General features: G+C 48.6%; 1 protein-coding gene across 1 annotated transcript in view; it reads left to right on the top strand.

The window, feature by feature from the left end:
* Positions 1–20,373, top strand: part of SLC6A11 (solute carrier family 6 member 11) — a 126,614-nt gene that overhangs the window by 12,517 nt on the left and 93,724 nt on the right. Inside the window, exon 5 of the mRNA XM_034997313.1 lies at positions 15,038–15,170. Within this exon, the coding sequence (XP_034853204.1) occupies positions 15,038–15,170 (133 nt within the window). The remainder of the gene's footprint in view (positions 1–15,037; positions 15,171–20,373) is intronic.

Below are 20,373 nucleotides of genomic sequence, written 5' to 3'. Positions count from 1 at the left end.
TTGTCTACAGGGCACTTATTGAAATCCTCATATCTTTGTTTACTTGTGCATTTTCTCCCTTCCTCCATGAGAATATAAGCCCCATGCCAGCAAGGATTGCCCTTGTTTGTTCCCTTTTGTTCTGCCAGCACATATTATGTGCTTAATGTTAGTTGAGATGGATGAGTGGAGGAGGGAATAAATGAATGGACGTATGTTTTTTATTTTAACACCTCAGAGCTCAGAGTTCATTGTCCTCATTTGTAAATTGGAAATGATTATGATAATGCCCACCTGCAAGGCTGAGATGAGGATTGAATGAGTCCTGCCCATATTGAGCCCAGTATAGCTTAAGCCCTTTGGAAAGGATTGAATGAAAAAAGAGAAGGTTTGTGATTGACTTTATGGTTTATGAGATGGGGATTAGCCCTGTTCCCTGCCTTGCCAGCTTCTCTGGATCGCTGTGAGGATTAAAGAAGAAAACACACATTAAGAACTTTCAAGGGTTTTAAGTGGGGTGCCCGAGTTAACTCCTGGTACTGCGGCTCAGTGCCCCATTTCGCCCCACCTCTGCAGGTGTGGATTCATAGCTGATCCTTGTGCAGAGTTGGCCTGTGTGTGTGAAGCAGCCTTCGTGTCTCCTACTGAAGGGTCAGAAGTGCCCCTGAGACCCTTTCCCTAAGTCGGAACCCAACATTGGTTGGCACCATCTACTTCTGCTAGTTTCGAGTACCCCACTCCCAATATATTACCCCTTCATGTACACAGTGTAGACTTCAGCCAGCAAGTTCTAGAACCCAGTTTAAGTCCTCGCTTCCTCCGCTGGCCCAGCACATGACCTGGGGCAGCTTACCTTCCTGAGCCTCCATCTTCTTCTCTGAAAATAGGATGGTAATAGGACCTAACTCTCAGCGTGGTCAGGAGCATTAGATTAGATAAGATGAGGCCTATGTGCTTTCCACGTGGTGAGTACTCAATATGTGATAGCTAATTTTTACAAGGAAGCTGTCATTCATCTCTTTGAAAGCCTACATGGATTCTTTTCAGCATTCGTAGAACAAGCCTCCTCAGCCAGGTCTGTTTGCCCCTCAGGGTGGACCTGAAGAACTCTCAGTGCATTTTATTCACTTGATTGTTCTTTTGACGTTTTCTGAGAACCTACTGGTTGCTGGGCACCTTATCAGTAGCCAGAAAGATCACGGGGGTGCAATCTGTCCTTGAAGAAGCACATAGCTTAGTGGGGGAACCTAGAAAGTAAACATAAAATAATAAAATAAAAAGATTTTAAATATAAAGCAACAGATATTTGTAGGATGGTTGCATTGAGCTAAGATGAGGAAGCCTGGATGCCTGGGCTTTGGGGAAGGCTTCATGGGGTTGATGAGGCTTAGTGGGGTTTTGCAGGGTGAATAGAAGTTTATGTGTTTGCCAGTGGAGTGAATGAAGAGCATGCCTGGTGGAGAAAATAGCACAGGCAAGAACCCAAAGACCTGAAGCTGTATGTTGAGGCTTGTAGACTTTACCTGCAGTGCTCCTGCCTGGGGAGCCTGGGGAATGGTGGGGGACTTTCCTGAGGAAGTAGGCAGGGCCAGAACATCTAGTCAGTCACAGGTCTTTACTGAGTACCTACTGGATGTCAGGTATCATTGTGGGTTCTGGGATACAGCAGGAACAAAATGAAAGACTTGCCTGGTGGAACGGACGTCACAGACAACCAAGTAGGCAGAAAGTATTAGGTTAAGTCAGGATTGGTCTGCTGAAGAACAAGCCAGCAGGGAGCAAGAGTGTCACCGATGAGGGAAGGCCTCTTTAAGGAGGTGGCATTTGAGCAGGCAGCTGAGAGAAGTGAGGGAGGCAGCCTGGTGGATATTGGGGATGAGCCCTTGAGTCAAAGGAGTAGCAGGAGCCGTGACCCTGCAGTGGGGGCATGTTGGAGGTGTTTGGGGAAAAGCAGGCAGCCAGTGAGCCTGGAGCCAAGTGTGAAGGACTTGGGTGCCTTTCTAAAGGGTTTGAATCATCCTGTGGATGCCTCCAAAAGCCATATCCATGCAATAACAGGATCGGATCTAGGGGTAAGATCACCCAGGCTGCCAGGTGGACGCAGGAGGCAGGGGCCATGGGGACACTTTCTTGGTCCAGGCACATGAAATTGAGGTTTCTGCATGGAGAGAGGGCAGGTGGGTTGGGGGGGAGTGGTGCCCTGACCTATCAGGAATGATGGGTAGAAATAGTCTTATGGGGATGATGGTAATTCTGCTTGGCCATGCCATGCCCCAGGAAAGTAAGAGAACTTGCCCTTCTGACCTGCTAATGCCTCCCACTTACCCACTGGCACTAAGACGCCTACTACCTGCACACATCCTTGGTGGGCTTTTCCTGATGGGGGCAGATGGGAGGCTCCAAGTTTGCCTGGACTCTCCTAGCTTTTACATAGCAGTGGAAGCCAACGTAGCAGTAACCCTCAGTTCTTGGGTAGCACATTTGCTTTGTCCCCCAAATTCCACTTCTGGAACTTTATTTGGGGTGACCACACTAGTTATGAACAGCATGCCAAGAGCAACACTGTTTGTGATCATTTAAAAAAAAACATGTAAAATGTTCTTAAATATGATACCGATTAGATAAATTATGGTGTATTTGCAAGAACTGCTAAAAAGGAATGAGCAGAAAATGTGTTGATGTGGAAAAGATCTCTAAGGTAAGATTAAGTGGAAAAAGCACAGTGTAGAATGTTGTATATAATACCATAATTATAAAAATGTATGTATATGCCTTATTCCCATAGAATATTTCTGGAAGGATACACAAGAAGCTATGAACCATGGTGATCACCCAAGAGTGGGATGGGGGCAAGCAAGGGTGTAGAAAGACATTTATTTTTTGCTTTATACTTTTTGTACTATTTGAATTAAAAAAAATTAAAGCCAGGAACATGATTATTTCATAATTCAAAAAAAAATAGAAGCTTGAGGGGGTTACTGAATACACTGTCATTTATTATAATGATCCCATTATAATAAATCCCAATTATAACACTGGTTTCACCTTATTAGTCATTATTTATCTTACAAATCATTTTTGTTAACATTATCTCATTTAATTTTATATCAGCCCAGTGAGATTGGCTGAAGAAAAAAAAATCTCAATTTTTCCATTAAACAAACATAATCTTGGAGAAGCTGAGGGATTGCCCAGCTCATATGCCAGAACTCAAAACTCTTGGCTCCCACTGCCGCCGGGCAGCCCTGGTTTCTCCAGAGGGCCCTGCTCTGGGTGGGTGTGTCACAGGGGGCAGCTGCCTCTCCCTACAGTTCCCTTCCTTCTGGGGCTCAGTCCTCACCACCAGGGAGGCGCTGGGGGCACTGAGTTAAGGAGAGCAGGGAGGAAGTCCCGCTGAGATGTGCAAGGTTTTGCCACACCAGCCTCAGTGCAAAGGAGCAGGCCTGGGCAGCTCTTCCCAGCTCTCAGGAGTTGCACCACAGCAAACTGGAATCAGCGTTTTGTGTCCTCTTTATTGTAACTATTTAATGTTTCACTGATTGCAAAAGTAGTGAGCGTGGTTAGTGATTCAAACACAACAGCTACATAAATGTGATACATTGGGTATCACATATTAAGTATGTGTTTTCGTAGGTTCAGGCTGCTATAGCAAAAATACCACAGACTGGCAACGATTTATGTCTCACAGTTCTGGAGGCTAGAAGTCCATGATCAAGGTGCTGATAGTTTTGGTGTGTCGTGAAAGCATATTTCCTGGTTCATAGATGGCTGTCTTCTCATTGTGTCCTCACATAGTGGAAGGGGCAAGGGAGCTCTCTGGAGTCCCTTTCTAAGGGCACTAGTCCCATTATTAGGACTCTACCCTCATGACCTAATCGCCTCCAAAGGCCTCACCTGCTAATACCATCATCTTGGGGATTAAGATTTAATGTATGAACTTGGAGTCTGTTGTAGTATGTTCCTCCTGGCCCCACCCTCTAAGAAACAACTATTAATAATTCAGAATCTCTTCCTGCCAATATTTCCCTGTACATTTAGTACCATTCTTCTTACTTTTCTTTTTGCCCTATCTATTGAAGGAAATAAGTTCCCAGGTTCAGGAATTTAGTTCTATTAATAAAGGTCAGCTCCCTTTTACAGAAGTGGGTTCTCCAGTAGACTCTTGGATTTCCTTATTGCAAAAGTAGTCCGTGGTTTGGGGTGTGTGTGTGTGTGTTTGCAGAAAATGTAGAAAGTCTGTTTAAGTAAAAGAAAGGAAAAGAGGGTTTCCGTTTCCACACTGCTGAAGCTGAGAGGGATTACTTGCCAAAGTCCACTGTTGGTGGCTCCCTTGTTTCCACCAAATCGACCCTGGTAACCACCCCTGAAGCAAGACCCAGGCGTCCCATTCAAGGAGCCGTGTGCAGCATTCCCCCACTGCCAATGATGGAGGCCTAAAATGGGGGGATCCCTCTCACCCCAGCTGTGAGCTGTTTGCCCTCAGTTGTCACCACGGGGGTGCTGGCTTGCCCAGAGCCCCTGCCTTGAGAAGGATTAGTTGGTAGCTCTGCTGCTGATGCAGCCTGAACACGGCACTGCGAGCAGAGCGGAGGGTAGAGGTACGGCTTGTATACACAATTACGGAAATGCTCTTTAAAAGAACAGTGATGTGGTATTCGGATGCAGAGACCTGGGCTTTGGGGCCAAACACAGCAAGAATCTGAATCCTGTTGCTTTCACTTATTAGCCTTGTGTTCATTACTTAAGTCTCTCTGCAATTCACCTTCTTTGCCTGCAGAATGGGAGGAGGAGGAGTAATTGGGCTTAGTAAGTGCTGAAGAGCTATGATCTACTCCTGTGATCTTTTATTGGATTGGTGGAGTAAAGATACTTGTATATAAAATGAGCTGCGAGTGTATTTGTTTTCACACAAAAAAAATAGCGGATGTCTTACACTAAATAATGGGAAGTCGCAGTTTACTGAACCAGAAGGGCTTTGTCTGAGGTTCCTTTTACGTCTTGTTGGCTGCAGCAAGGGAAAGGAAGCCCTGGCTGTGTGCGCTGGTCCTGAGCATGCCCTCTCACCATGCTACTTCAGTTTAATCCACCCACCCCGGGGATAAATGATGTGGCATCCCTGTGGGGTCCTTATCCCACACAGGGGATTCGGAGGCAGGGAGAGGTTAAGGGTCTGGTCCAAACTGCCTCTCTCAGCAAGCCAGAGGCAGATCCGGGCTGAGAGCAGACCCCTCCTAGCCCACCTGCATCCCTTCGCGCCTCCGCGCTCCTCCTGCCTGTGTCTCATATGCCAACAGCTGCCTGTTCTGTCACGGGCAGAATCTGACCGGCATGTCCCTTCTCTCTGTAGGCTGCTGGACTGACACTTTTGAAGGAATAGTTTTTTTAAGCAGATGGGGGGCTATAATTGATGGAGGAAGGGAGAAACTAATGGGGGAATGAATGAAGAGAAAGCTCTAGTGCCCAGCAAAAAACAAGATAAAACCACCTTTTGGATTCTGTCCTTGCTGGATTTCAAGAGGCTCCTTTAGGAAAAGGTTTGAACCTTGATTTTAGAAGAATATTGTGGTTTCCAGCTGAGCCAGGTATTGCGTGTGACCCTGGCAGACTCTGATCTGCTGTGATGACAGATGTCAATTGATGCTGGCCTCCCAGCGTATAGCTTAAGGGCCTGCAGCTGGTGGCACAGGTGTTAATGAATGACTGTAATTCAGACTCGGGTGCAGAATAACACATAAGGGGCTGTTACCAAATTTTAGTGCATTATCTCTAGTCTAGATGACTTTTAATGAAACCACAAGAAAGTATATGAAACTCCCCAGATTTACACACACACACACACACACACACACACACCCCCCCTCGTGTCTGCTCTACACTGCTCCTGGAAGACATCCAGGGTGGGGAAGAAGCACCAGAAATGGGTGGGTGTACCTGTCCCACTCTTGAAGGTGCATTCAGTGTGAAGTGATGGGGTGGGCGGTAAGTAACTGGCTAATGGTAGTGCTGCTCACTCCTGCATCCAGCTTGCCCCCCGCCCCCCACCATGGATAAGGCGACATTCAAAGGATGGAGATCTCCTGGTGGGCGACCCCGGAGCTGGGAGCAGATCTCCACTCCCCACCCTGGATCTCCTCATTCATCCAGGGCCTTTCCTGCTTGCTGTCCCTCCATGGCAGACAGTAGCTCATTGCCAGCCTTGACACAGAACATCTCAGGGGGCCAGGGGTGGCAAAGAGGGTCAGACTTCTTCAGAGCTTTGGTGGTTGGTGCTGCAGAGGTGTGATACTGTGGGAGCCCATGGGATGGGGCTGGCAAGCCTTAGGCAGCAGGTTAGGGCCATGCTGAGTCCCGGTGAGGAGGAGAAAGGCTGAGGAATTGGAGGATCCTGGGACCCCAGCCATGCGTGGCAAGGTCCTCTCTACTGCAGGGGATCCGTGTAACCCATGTGAGGATGGGCTATGTTAAGAACCAGTGGGTTCCCAAAAGCTGTGGCAGCCTCTCTGCTGCTCAGCCTGTCCCTTCTGCACTTTGCCTCCTGACCGGCAGTACCTCTGTTCACATCTCCCCATGAGGCACAAGTTTTGGAACCCTTCCCTGAGTTTTGATGCTCTAACAGTCCCTTCTTCTAGACTCACTCTCCTCTTTTCACTGCCTTCTACTTCCCTGGATCTCACCCACCAGCCGGAGGGGAGAGGGTACAGAATAGGAGACTGGGGTGCAAGTCCAGGCTCTGCGACCCACCAGTCTGTGATCCAAGGCGAGGTCAGAAACGACATAGAGCCTCCGTTTCCTCTGAACAATGGGAGTAAACAAGATAACAGACACAAGAGTGCCAGAGCGCTGTTCCAGCGTGCGTTCTGCATCATGCTAGCAAGTATTGCTTTGGAAAGGCACAATTGTGGCGGGGGACACTTCCTTCCTAACTTCTTAATAACTAGCTTATCATTTACATGCCCTAAACTGCTCCCCCTGTAGGTGTGCAAGTCAGTGATTTTGAGTAACTGCCAGTTGTGAGATCATCACAATATAGGTTTAGAATATTTCCATCACCCTCTTCAGGGCTCTGGTACCCATTTGCAGTTCATCTCTCCTTCCACCTCTGCCTCCAGGCCACCATGCCTCCACTTTCCCTCTCTCTGGATTTGCCTAGTTAGGACTTTGCTTATAAATGGAGTCATTCAGTATGGGTCCTCTGTCACTGGCTTCCTTCACTTAGCATAATGTTTTCAAGGTTCATCCATGTTATGACATGTATCACTACTTCATCCCCCTTTGTGGCTAAATAACATTCCATTTTATGGATCTGCCACATTTTGTCTATCAGTCGATGGATATTTGGATGACTTTCAGTTTTTGGCTATTATGAATAACCAAGGGGTGGAATCTCTGAGTTTTATGTTTAGCTTTTTAAGAAACTGCCAAACCATTTTTCAATGTGGCTAAGCCATTTTGCATTCCTACCAGAAATAAATATATGGTGTTCGATTTCTCCACATCCTTGAGGACACTTGTTATTGTTATATTGATTACTGCCATCCTAGCTGGTATACCCTAGTGGGTGTGGAATAGTATCTCATTGTGGTTTTAATTTGCAATTTAATAGGGAACACTTCTGAATAAATTTGGGAAACATTGGGCAAATCAGAGCTATAAAGGTGTCTTTATTGCAGGACTTCTCAAAGCCTTTAATATTCTCATGATAATTGAGACTCTCAAAGGAGGGCTACTATGTGTATCATTTTCTCCAATGAGGGCCTGGTGTGACCTGGAAACTCTGAGTGTCTTGAGGGATTAGTGTTCTTTGGAAAGCATTAGCCTAAGACAGGGGTCTGGAGACTACTGGCCAAACCCCATCTGCTGTCTGTTTTTGTAAAAAAAAGTTTTATTGGAAGATAGCCACACTCATTCATTTATAAGTTGTATGGTTGCTTTCACACCACAAGGATAGAGCTGTATAGTTAGGACAGTGACCTTATGGCTTGCAGAGCCTAAAATATTTACTATCTGGCCCTTTACAGAAAAAGTTTGGGGGCGCCTGGGTGGCTCAGATGGTTAAGCGTCTGCCTTCAGCTCAGGTCATGATCTCAGGGTCCTGGGATTGAGTCCCACATCGGGTTCCCTGCTCAGTGCAGAGCCTGCTTCTCCCTCTCCCTCTGCCACTCCCTCTGCTTGTGCTCTTCTATCTCTCTGTCAAATAAATAAATAAAATCTTTAAAAAAAAAAAAAAAAGAAAAGAAAAAGTTTGTTGCCCCTGACCTAGGAGTGCCTGGCGCATAGTAGGTGCTTGCTTAACTTTTAAATGGAAGGAGGGACTGACCCTAAGGACCAAGAAAGCACTTTGTGAGGCTTTGTATTATTTGAGCGGGTGCTTAAAGGACAGGTCGAGTTTTTATAGCTTGGGAGAACTGAGAAAGACATTCCTGGCAGAGGGAACAGCAGGAATGAATCCTGTAAAGTAGAGAAGTCAGGGTGTGTTTGGGGGCTGGTGGGGACTTCTGCTTGGCCTATGGGGATTTCTCAGGCCAACTTGGGTCCTTAGTTGTATTCCCTGAATGACACAGTTCTGGCCCATCTTCCCCATGACCAGACAGTGGGTCCAAGCTCTGCCTCTGAAGTCAAACAGATGTGGCTTCAGGTTTTGCCTCAGCCTTTCTGGGCATGTTAATTTGCCTAAGCCACAGTTTTCCCATGTGTTAAATGGGAATAACAGTTGCAATTTCTTGATAAGAGGGTTCCTTGCCCTGAGCCTCCAGTGGGTTTTAGGACTCCGGCTGGGGGCTCAGAGGAGCAAATCCCATAAGCGGGGATAGCTGGGGGCCTTCTTTCTTCCCAGAGAGGGGACAGCAGAACCCTGAAGGCAGAGAGATTCTGGAGGGGGCAGGGAAGGCACATTTGTTTTGGTGATGGCCCCTTTCTTGTTTGTTGCTTGGGGAGAGCAGAAAGGAAGACCAGCAAGGCTATTTATAGCTCAGCCCCTCAGCGCGGGTTTTTGGGGCGGTCTCTGCGTCCCTGGCAGCAAGTCCTCCATGGCAGGTTAAAGGAAGGTGATGTGTTTGCGGGCTCCGTGCCGGACATTGAGGCCTCCCCTGCCGACTGGCCACGCTGGGAGCTGTTCCCACACAGCCTCTCCCGGGCTCTCTGAGGTGGGAGGGAGGGGGGCCTGGCTGCCTGCTCCCTCTCTGCTTTCCTGGTTCAGACCATTCCTGGCTCTGGAAGCTAGGGAAGCCCCAGGTGTGAGGCTGCTTCCTTCTCTCCCGACCCAGCCTCTCTGGGTATGAGACATTGAGATGGGGAATGAGGGTGATGCCTGAGGACTGGATTTGGGATTCCAGCGATTTCCCTAGGACCATGAAGGACAGAGGAGGGGCCTTGAGTGGGAGGCAGCGGTGCGGGGGAGGGGTATGGGGCACCAGAAGAACCCGAGTTCCAGTCCTACTCTGGGCAAGATGCTTTACCTCACTTGGCCTCAGTTTCCTCACCTATAAAATGGGTCTAATAATGCCCTCACAGGAAGGAGTAAATGTGGCAAGCTGTAGGGCATTTAGTGGCGCCTGCCATGGTCCCGTCCACTGCCAGCGCCTTCCGGTTCTCTCCTGACAGTCTCTTAATAAGGATGGTTTGCTTTCAGACTGGCCTCTTGGCTTCCCCAGCTCTTTCCCTCCCGTTCCTGTAGAAAATGGCAACATCTCCACCTGGGTATTCCTTCTTCTACCCCCTCCTCTCCTCCCTTACACCCCATCCCCTCCTGTGTTTGACCCCCACCCCACTCCCTTACCCATTAACTATCCCACTTGCAGCAACCGCAAAACAAAACAGGCATAAGCAGAACAGCTTTTTGTACCCTGTGTGGCCCTTTTCGCTACCACGGTCTCTGATCCAGGAGAGCCAAACTTCCCCAAAGAGCCACCTCACCAGGGTCCCATCGCGTGTCTGCTCCCCACCCGCAGCAGCCTGAAGTCTGCCCCACAGGGATCTGCTCTCCCTGCCTCACCCACCCCTTCTGGTGGCAAATCCCGCAACACCCTCCCTCCCACCAGGCTGCCCAGCAGCGCTTGGCAGATGGGCTGCTGCTTCTTCTGGAATGCCCTCTGCCTCCAGGGAGACCACCTTCTCCTGTTGCTCCCCTGCCTTTCTGCTCACACCTGTCTGTCTGCTGCAAGGGCTCCTCCCTTCCTCTCTCTGCCGTGTAAATGTTGGGGTTCTGGAAGCTCTGTGGCAGGTCATCCTCTCCCTCTTTCTCCTCCAGCTCTCCCCAGGCAGCCTCCTGCTCTCCCAGCACACCCTGATGGCTCAGGTCTGAATCTCCTCCCTGCATCTTTTTTCTGAGCTTTACAGCCAGAGCCCCAGTTGCCTCTGGGCATTGCAGCTTCCTGGGTGTCCCATAGACCCTCAAAATCATCCTGTCTAAAAGACTGATTCTTTACCACCTCCTCCTCCAACCTGCTTGATGATTCAGTCCTGCTCAGCTAATGACCCCCCATCCATCCAAGTATGCAGCTGGATGTCAGCTGAGACCTCCCTCTTCCCTGCTGCCTGCCACCCCCTGGCAGTCACTTTGTGCCTGTGCGGTTTTCAAGCCCACTTGTTCCCTTCCAGGGCCATTCCCCCATCTTGGTCCAGACCCTCCCCCTTTAGTGTCCAAACTAAAGCAGCCCTGCTCCATTCCACCCTTACTGTCCATTCTTCCCAATGCAGCCAAAGAGAGTTTTCCAAAATATGTATTAGACGGGGTCTCACTCCTATTTAAGATTCTACTAGGCTTCTGTTGCCCTCAGGACGAAGCCCCAGCTCCTCAGCAAGGCTCATAGTCTAGGCTTTGCTCACACTCCAGCCTTGTCCTCACCCCTACCTCTCACCCTGGCTTCTGCTACACTGACCCAACATGCTGTGCCCTTCCCTGGCCTCACTGAGCCTTCATTCCAGCCTTTTGCACCTGGTGGCCTTTCTGCCCCAAATGCTCCCGCTGCCTTTTCTTTGCTAATTCTCCTCCTACCCTCCAGGACCCCCTGGCTCAGTCCCACCTCCACATCTTGTTATTGGCCAGATCCCCAGTGAGGGTCCCTGCTTTTCTCCGTCCTGACCCTCTCCGTGCCCAGTTCTGTTTTCTTGTCTGCTTTCCCCATTAGAACATGAGCTCTTTACAGATCCCCAGCTGTAACACTGGCACACTAAAGACACCTTGAGAAGTGCTACTTGAATAAATTAATAAATGTATGAAGGACATGTGCACTACCTTTATGTCATATGCAAAGACATGTAATATAGCTTTGGGGCATGCATTTACCAAAGCTTTAATTTATGAAGAAGAGAGGAAGGCGGTAATTTTACAGGGGAATGTTACAGGGGAATCTAGGAGCTAGTATTGAGGCTGAAGGTGTGGGCTTTGGAGCCAGGAGCCCTGGGTTCAAATCCCAGTGCTGTTGCTTGCTCCTGGTGTGACTTTGGGAAAGTTACTTAACCCCTCTGCACCTCAGTTTCCCCACCCTTGAAATGATGGTGATTGTACTTAACCTCAAGGATTGTGGGGAGGGTTAGAGGATGCTTGACAACCTATCAAAGGGAAGTATTGTCATTCCCATTTTACAGATGAAGAAGCTGAGACTCAGAGAAGTGATGTCCCTTATCCAAGGTCACACAGCCGGTAAGGAGCAGAGCTCGATTTGAACCCAGCCCATCTCTATATGTGCCAAGGGCTGGGGAAGCAGAGGCATCATACCTCCAAGTTCTGAGATTTTAGTCTTCGGATAGCGATCTCCAGAAATATTCTACACTTATGTCCTGAAAAATATGCCTCATGAAGGATCTGCTTCCCTTCCTGGCTCATAGTAGGTGTTCAGTATAACTTGAGTAAATGTCTCCAAAGAGTTCCGTCTAGTCTTCAACATTTCCTGCTCCCTGGACAGTGTTGGGAGGTCTGTTCCTTGGTCCTTTTTTTGCCAGGGTGTTGGCAGCAAACTCTTCCTTATTCAGACCTTTCTCCTGTCCCCGCACTTCATGGGGGAGGGTCATTAAGAAAGCTTTTCCCAGGAAGAGCTGTGCCTTCTCCAAGTCTCCAGAGTTGAGTGCCCCAGCCCCTGGCTCTCAAAGACTGCCCTTGTGGGTTTCAAAACAACCCGCAGCCCTCAGGCTGAGAACCTGCCCCCAAGTCCCCTATCTTTAGAAACCCAAGGTCCATTGCTAGTTAGAGTCAGCTCTGGTAAAACCTAAGGAGAATAGTTTGAGGATGTTTTCAAATAGTGTCTGGTGGAACAAAAGAGCAATTCATCCTGTGTAGCTTTTAGTAATCTGCTTCCCATTCTGGGAATTAGATTGTTCAATTAAGCGAGAGGGCGCCGAGGCAGGCTGCATGACTCAAAAGTTTGCAGCATGCAAAATGTGGAAGAGAAGGGACCTGAGCCAGCTCCCTCCTGGCTGATCTGCCCCCTCCGCTGTCCCTCCACCCCCATGCCATTTCCGGTTTTCAAATTCCAGTTCAGAAAACAACTACATCAACAAGAAGGCATGTGTGTATGTGTACCTGTGCTAGGTAGGGACCTCATGTAAGTGTTTCTTTAATGAAAAATTCAGAGCCTGGGGTGGACTGGGAAAAGCACACCATCTGCACTGGCCCGCTTTCTTTCCTGTGTGGGCTTCACCCTTCTCATTCACCAGCTGCTGGGCATTCAGGCTCCTGTTGGGGGCAGTTTGCAAGGTGGTAGATATATGTCGGCTAGGAGACTCTTAGTCTAGAAACAAGGTACTTGATGAGCACCCTGAGGTTTCCCTGCAGAATTCTGGGAGTGAGTGGGTACATCACAGTATTTTGGCGGGAAGAAAGTCCAGTCCTTCACTAGCTTCTCAAAGGATACCAGACACCATCCCCAGGTCCTCTTCAAAAATACTATTCAGGTGGAGTTTGTAGATCATTCCTTCATAGCTAGGAAACTCTACTTCTGTAGTGTAGAAGCCTTATCATGCATAAGCAGTCCTTGGGGAAATGTGGCAAAATGCAGCTGCCAGGGAGTCATACAGCAAGATTCAGGCTCAGTGGGTCTGGGACGAGGTGCAGGAATTTTTGTATTTTTGGCAAGCACTCCACAAAGACCATGCTCTGAGGCCCACTACTCTGTTATGATAATAGATACTCTTGAAGGTTTTATTTAATGGCCTGTAGTTCTTAAAGGAATTAAAGCCAGAGACTACTAAGACATAAGAAATGAACAAAACATACAAAAAACCTGTTGCTGGGCACCTGCGTGGGGCAGTCGGTTAAGTGTCGGACTTGGTTTCTGCTCAAGTCGTGATCTCAGGGTTGTGAGACTAAGCTGAGCACAGAGCCTGCTTGAGATTCTCTGCTCCTCTCCCTCTGCCCCTTCTGCTCCTCTCTCTCTAAAATAAATCTTTAAAAAGAAAAAAACCTATTACAACTATGTGGCTTTCTCCTTCCTTAAATAACTTGGACTTTTTTTGTTGTTGTTGTTGTCCAACTTATACTAGTAGAGGGCAAAAGCCATACATGCTTACCTTTTTATCTGCAGTATTAATATAGTGCCTGGTACATAGTAGGTGCTCAATAAATGTGTTTTTAAGTGGATATTCCCACTTCTGGCTATAGGTCTGAAGGCTGGTTTCCTTTCAAGTAAATCCATAGCCACACACAGCCCAATTTTGTTTGGGGGCCTCCCTGATTTCTCCAGCAGGGACTGGGGCCCGAGGGAGCCTGTAGACCAGTGCTAATTGGTGTCACTGGGTAATTAATGCAGAATCAGGCCCTGAGCAGATTCCCAGGGAGACAGACACTGAGGGAGGCTTTCATGCTTGGTGGGATGGGAGCTGCTTGCTCAAAGGACGTTCCCAGAGTGCTGAGGCAACTGGCGTGGTCCAGCGGGGGTGGTTTGGCAGCCAGAATGGGGTTCGTGGAGTGAGTTTGGAGGGGGTTTGTGTTGGTGCCATGGTTCTGCACAATATGGAGCGTGGCGAGTTTGACTTTAAAGAAACACAAACCCCAGGCGTGGGCTCTGGGAGCCAGGCCTGTGTCAACCCTGAAGAATTGATGGGTTCTGAAGGAAGAGTGTGGCTGGAAGCATTGGCTCAGTGTAGCCAGGGGTCCTCCCCCTCCTGTGGTCTGGGCCCTCTGGGATGTCCCTACTCTCTGCATGCTGCTCAAGGCTCCCAGGGACACTCCTCTGTTTACCTTTTCTGCTTTTCCCTTCTGATCCCTGTGCTCCAGCTTTCCCCAGGTATCCCATGCCCTGTGTTCTGGCTATTCCCTCGATCTAAAACCACCTTCACTCCCTCTCTCTCCTGACTAAATTCCATCATCCTTCACAGTGTAGCTCAAATATCACTTCTTCCAGAACGCTTTCCCTGACCCCCTGTGTCAGTCAGGACTGGTTGTTTTTTGCCACAATAACAAACACCTCCAAAGATCTCAGTAGCTTAGAGCAACAAAGTTGCTTTCTTGCTCACACAACATCTTTGACAAGGGGTAGCAGAAAGGCTCATGTAGTCACTTGGGAACTCAGGCTTCTAGAGGCTTCATCTTGATACATACCCTGTCATGACAACAACAGTAGGGAAAAGGGAAGGCGTCGAACCATACCACCTGGCTCTGAAAGTCACACAGGTGCCATTGGCCAAAGCAAGTTCAATGTCCGCTGTTTAGTTCAGCAGGCCAGGGATGTATAATTGCTCCAGCTCAGGGAGGGACCTGGAATGTGTACGGATAGTCCTGCAGTCTGCTGGCAACCTCGAGATAGGCTAGATGCTTCTTGGTCTTTCCAAAGTCCCTACAACTTCCTGTGTTATAGCCCTTGTCATGCTTATCGTAAACCATCTGCTAACTGGCCTGTCTTTTCCCCCATGAGTGAATCCATGACGACAGAGGCCTGGGTCTTGTTCTTTTCTGGGGTTCCCAGAGCTGGCCCTGGGTTTGTCTCAGAGGAAGTGCTCGGCAAATGGTGGAGGGCAGGTGAATGAGTGGGTGGCCCATCCCTGCCCCTCTATAGCACTAGCTTTGCCAGGGGTGGGGTCAGGGTGGGTCTCCAGCACCCATGACTCTCCCTACTCCCCTCTGCAGGCGCCGGGTCTTGGCCATCTCAGATGGGATCGAGCACATTGGGAACCTCCGCTGGGAGCTGGCCTTGTGTCTCCTGGCAGCCTGGACCATCTGCTACTTCTGCATCTGGAAGGGGACCAAGTCCACAGGAAAGGTAAGAGGTGCATCTTGAAGCAACTAGCCACGGGCAGGGGAGGACATGAGCTGTCCTTGTATGAGATCACAGGTGACCCAGAGAGTGCCAGGGAGTTCACATTGCAAAAGTCAGCTCTTCTGTGGGGGTGGTAGGAGGAGCGCTGGACTGGGAGTCTGCTCAGGAGCCCAGAGCTAGAATCCCAGTGTACCACTTACTTGCCGCACACGTCAGGACTATTCAGTTCTGCCTTCGGAGCCTCAGGTCGCTCATCTGTGAAATAACGAATCCTGTCCTGTCTTACGGAGAGCTGTGCAAGGAAAGGGGAGGTAAAGTGCTTTGAACACTGGAAGCGCTAAACTACTACCGTGTGGTTTTTGTAGTGAAGATGTGTGCTCCAGGTGTGCGTGAGGGCAGGCGATGCTGGCTGCCTACACTGACAGGCCCCGAGACCTCACCCACCTGGAGTCTGTGGAGGGAAGGGCAGATGCTCCATCTGGTTGCCTTGCTGTGCCATCTATACCACGTAGCCTCCGGGGCCTCCGTCTCCTCGGGGAAGAGAAATGGGAGAGGCAGCCGACTCTCGAGGGGCCTGGTCAGGAGGTTACCACAGGCATCTGGCCAGCACCTAAGGCATGGCCTCACCTACCTGCCAGGGAGGCTCGAAACGTAGGGGAGCAGGGGGACGTCTTTAGCACAGCCATCTGTGCCACGAGGATCAATACAGAGGTTGTATGTGTAGCTCATGGACAAGTCCAGCCCACTCATGTGTTTTATTTAAGAAAAGAAAGTAAAGAATTAGTTGCCAACATTTAAAAATCCAGAGAGTTCATGTTGAAAAAGGAAATATGAATCTGGTATCCTTTGGAAAGTTGAGAGTTTTGGCGATGCTGGGCCTGCATGCCTACACAGCAGCATTTGGCTGAGCTGAGTAGCAGCTACCCCCTTCTAGGGACACTCTGCTTAGCTACAGTCTCCACCATTCCCTATTGCCCTGACCCTCTGGCTGAATGTCAGTCCCACTAGTGTCCTCATTTGTGAAATTCCATTTTTTCTTGTGGGAAAGAGGACACGAAGATTTACTTACTCCTGGTTCACCCTGACCATGTCACTCCTTGCCTGCTTGTTTCCGGTAGGCATTTGCTCATCACCTTTATTCTAAGCTATTGGCTGGGTCAGGGGCTGGAGGTCAAACCTCCACGGAAATGGGAACTTAACAACTCTGGGTCCTTTTACAAAAGATGGTTCCCTCAGTCCCCACAGTGGTAAGTGTTTGACAGGTAGGTGGACCTGCTGGAGGGAAGTTAGGAGAGCAGAAAACAGATACCAACAAGCCCCCATGCTGTGGGCTCTAAGGGAGCTGATGATGTACTAGAAAGGAATCATAAATGTGCCTGGGGGATCAGAGAAAGAACAGAGACTCATGTCTTGTCGGCCAAGATGACTTTGCTGATCTTTGCTTTCTCTAGTTTGTATCGATGAAAGCAATAGGATTTTTCTGTTTTTCCAAATCTAAAAATCAGTACATTATTGACATACTTCTTTAGACTATATACACTTTGCTCCTGTTCCCCTTCTTGCAGCCTCTTCTGGCTAAAGAGGAGGAGAATGGCTTAGAGGGGTGAAGAACCAGAGTCTGGAATCAGGATTCACATCTCAGGTCTATCACTCAGTAGCTGTGACCTTAGCACGTCGCTTAACTTCTCTGAGCCTCCGTTTCCTCCTCTGCAAAATGGGGATTGATAAGAGGCTTGTCTCATGGGGTGGTTGCCAGGATGAGATGCAAGGATGCATATTCCAGTCTTACAGGGTGGGTAATTAATGGCAAGTGCTGAATAATAGGTAGATCTTAAAAAAAATCTTGTTATAAAGATAAAATTTATTCATTTGAGAAGTAGTTTCTGGGTATCTATACCCAGCGTTATTCAGTGGATATCTAAAGATGAATAAAACGTAGCCTCTACCCTACCCAGTTAACGTATGTGTGAGTGCTTTGTGAACTGTAAAGGGAAGGGAGGAGGTGTCATGGTTGATACTATGATTGCTTCTATCACGATTACAACTTTCCTGGGAGTCAGTGCCAAGGCCAGTGGGCTTGGCTGGGTGGCAGTTGTGTGCAGTGGGGTTTGAGGGCCGTTGGACAAGGTGTTAGTGCATGCATGTGCTTGGGTCATCCACATGCACATGTTGCCCTGAGTTCTTGGGCCCAGGATATGGGCCCCAGCAAAATTTGGTTCCACTCAGCCCTCAGGAGGAAGCTGAGTCCCATGCACAATAGGGCCACTTGCCATTGACTGGGCCATCAAGCCTGTCTGTCGAGAATTCTAATGCAGAGACTGGGTTTCAAGGAAGGACCAGGTTGCTTTCTTGGAGATTTCACAAGAGGCATATGGGAAGGCATGGGAGAGAACATTCATCCACAGCCTTCTGCTCACTGCACACTGCCAGGAGTTTTTTCATCTATATTAGCACACAGAATCCCACAACCTGGGGAGGTATTACCTCTGTGTTATAGATGGAGACCCAGAGGGTAAGAAGTTCAGGAGCCTGGGCTCAGTTACATGAAGACTTTGTACCTCAACACTGACCCAGAGCTGTTCTCATCTTACCTGTCTTTGGACTTGATCAAATTTTAGACAATTGTGGTATTTCGAGTGCTGTCCTTTCACACATTCTGCCTGAGCCTTCTTGTTCTCGTCTCTAGTAGACAAGGTAATGATGGCAGCAATCGTATGCTCGTAATAGTAATGGTTAATCATCATTGAGTGCTTCACATGCCCACTCCATTCAGATCGTGGCACAAACCCAGGAGACAGGGGCAATCATTATCTCTGTTCCAGATGAGGAAACCGAAGCTTGTGGGAGTAAGGAAGTAACTTGCTTAAGGACCCTCAGGTAGGAAGCGGACCCCACGCCTTTGTGACCACACAGCCTGTGCCTTGGATGAGTGTACTATCTTGCCTGTCATCTGTGGTGTAGGGACACTGACAGTTTTCTTATGGGCTGGCTATAAAGAGGCAGTTAATGAGATAGCTTAGCGCATAGTGGGTACTTAGTGGTTGTTGGTTGCCTCTGGATCTAGATGGTGCTTTTAAGGGAAATACTGAAATCAGATGAGCCAATTAAGCATTTTCCTGAAGGCTGGGTTTCAGGGGCTCTTCCCCCTATTTTATGCTCAAGACCAGGGTTAGCATCCAGGATGGGATGTGGTTTTCCAGAGCTGCGTGATGTTTTGGAAATTATCTGGTCCACCCCCACCTTTATTTTATCATTCGGGAAACTGAGGCTCAGAGAGTGGAAGGGACTTACCCAAGGTCATGCAGTTAAGTGACAAGTGTCAGGTCAGGAACTAGAGCCTGGTGGCCCAGCTCCTCAGCTGTTTATAAATGATGAGGTTCTGACAGTTTTAGGGGACCAGGAGTCCCCGATGGGGACACGGTGTCTTCTCAAGAGAAGGGCTGATGCTTTTCTTACTGTTTATTGTTCACCTCACCTTGGACATAAGCCTAGAGTCCAAAGGTTTTTCAGGTTCTGTACAAAAACAGCTAAAAATAAACACAGGTCATCTGAGTCTTCCTGAGTGGGCAGCTGCCACCCCTGTCTCTTGCCTGTGGGGCCCTGGCCAGAGCCACTTTAATGAGGCTGTCCAAGGAAGGAGAACCCTGTTTTTCTGCTCTTGTCCAGGACATGGCTGAGTTCCAGCCCGCTTCCCATACTCAGACCTCAGCAGAAATTCTGAAATTTCATTAACTTGAGAAAAGTTTCCCAGTCCCCTCTTATATCCAAGGTAAAAACTATAACCCCAGCTTTAACTTAATTCAGCGAACATGGCCCCTGCTCCTGGAGGCAGACATTGCAGGCTCAACCTGCTAGCTGGTGACTACGTGGAGATTTGGGATCAGGTTTGTGAGTAGATCACAGATGAGTCTGTGACAAGGCCCCAGGTGAAGGCTCAGCCCCACTCCAGCAGCTCAGCAGGCAGCACGTGGGCTCCTGGGTTTGCACTGGCATTAGCATCCCCCGCCCCCTCCACGGACAGTATCCACAGATGTCCTTCAGTGCAGTCCTATCCCGCACCCCAGTCAAGTGCTTTACAGTCCTCTGATGTCACAGAGGCCAGGCTTCAGGATCTCCCCAGGGTCAGAGTGAGCAACCTCTCCTATCAGAAGAAGCTGCTCTGGGTTGGAGAGACACTAACTCGTTTCCAGCTTCAGAACGTAGCAAGGTGCCACATAACTTCTTTAATAAGGATTTGTGGAATGAATGAGTTCCACCTGCACCTGGGGCTCCCTGCAAGGTGCTGGGCTGCAGTAGAGAGGATGGTGGGCAATCTTGTCCCCAGAGAGCATGCAGCCTAGCAGGGCAGGCACAGACAGATAAGCAATTGCAATTCAGTGTATTAGTGCTAGCATTCACAATAGAACAGTTGGAGAATCAGATGCTACTAATGTGGGGGTTCTCATGGCTGAGAATTGGCTCGGGAATATTGGAGTGTAGCATGTCAGAGCTGGGAGGCATCTTGGTTTTTAAGTTCAAACCCTGTTTTACAAATAAGGAAGTAGAGGCCCAGAGAGGTTGCACGGTTTGCCCAAGGCCACCCTGTTTGGAAGGAGCAGAGCTGGGATTCAAGCCCAAGTCTGTCTGCCTTCCCTAAGCCTGATCCTCCTCTGTTCTCATGCCCCCAGCTGGGAGTCCAGGCTCAGTGTGAACACGTTGATTGTAGTTCTGAGCACACAGTAGGTACTCAGAAAGCTGTTTATTTCCCTACCCCAGTCCAACAGCTACGGTTTTAATTCTGCACAGTGATTGTTTTCTCTCTCTTTAAGCACTATTGGAAATGCTAGAAATCTGGATTAGAAAAATAAGTAAAAACCTTTCTCAATTATTTAATAAATTCTGCAAAGATGGAGGATTCTAAGATACTTGCTTTCTTCAGGAGGAAACTTCCAAGGTGTTTGTATATTATCATCTTCTGGATGATGAACAATTTTACTCTGGATAATTGAAATCAAGTGACCACAACATGGAGACATCTTTGTGATTTTTCTGTGTCCTTGGTTTTTGTAGTTTGTTTTTAAAGACTTTATTTTTTAGAGCAGTTTTAGGTTCACAACAAAATAGAGCAGGAAGTACAGAGCTTTCCCATATATCCCCCAACTCTACACATGTGTAACCTTCCCGTTATCAAAATCCCCCACCAGAGTTGGGCATTTGCTGTGATTGA

The sequence above is a fragment of the Mirounga leonina genome, unplaced genomic scaffold (genome assembly GCF_011800145.1).
Source record: "Mirounga leonina isolate KUSES-001 unplaced genomic scaffold, KU_Mleo_1.0 Mir_94, whole genome shotgun sequence".
In the NCBI taxonomy this organism is placed as follows: domain Eukaryota; kingdom Metazoa; phylum Chordata; class Mammalia; order Carnivora; family Phocidae; genus Mirounga; species Mirounga leonina.
The sequence above is the reverse complement of the archived record's forward strand: the minus strand, read 5'-3'. Positions and strand labels throughout refer to the sequence as shown.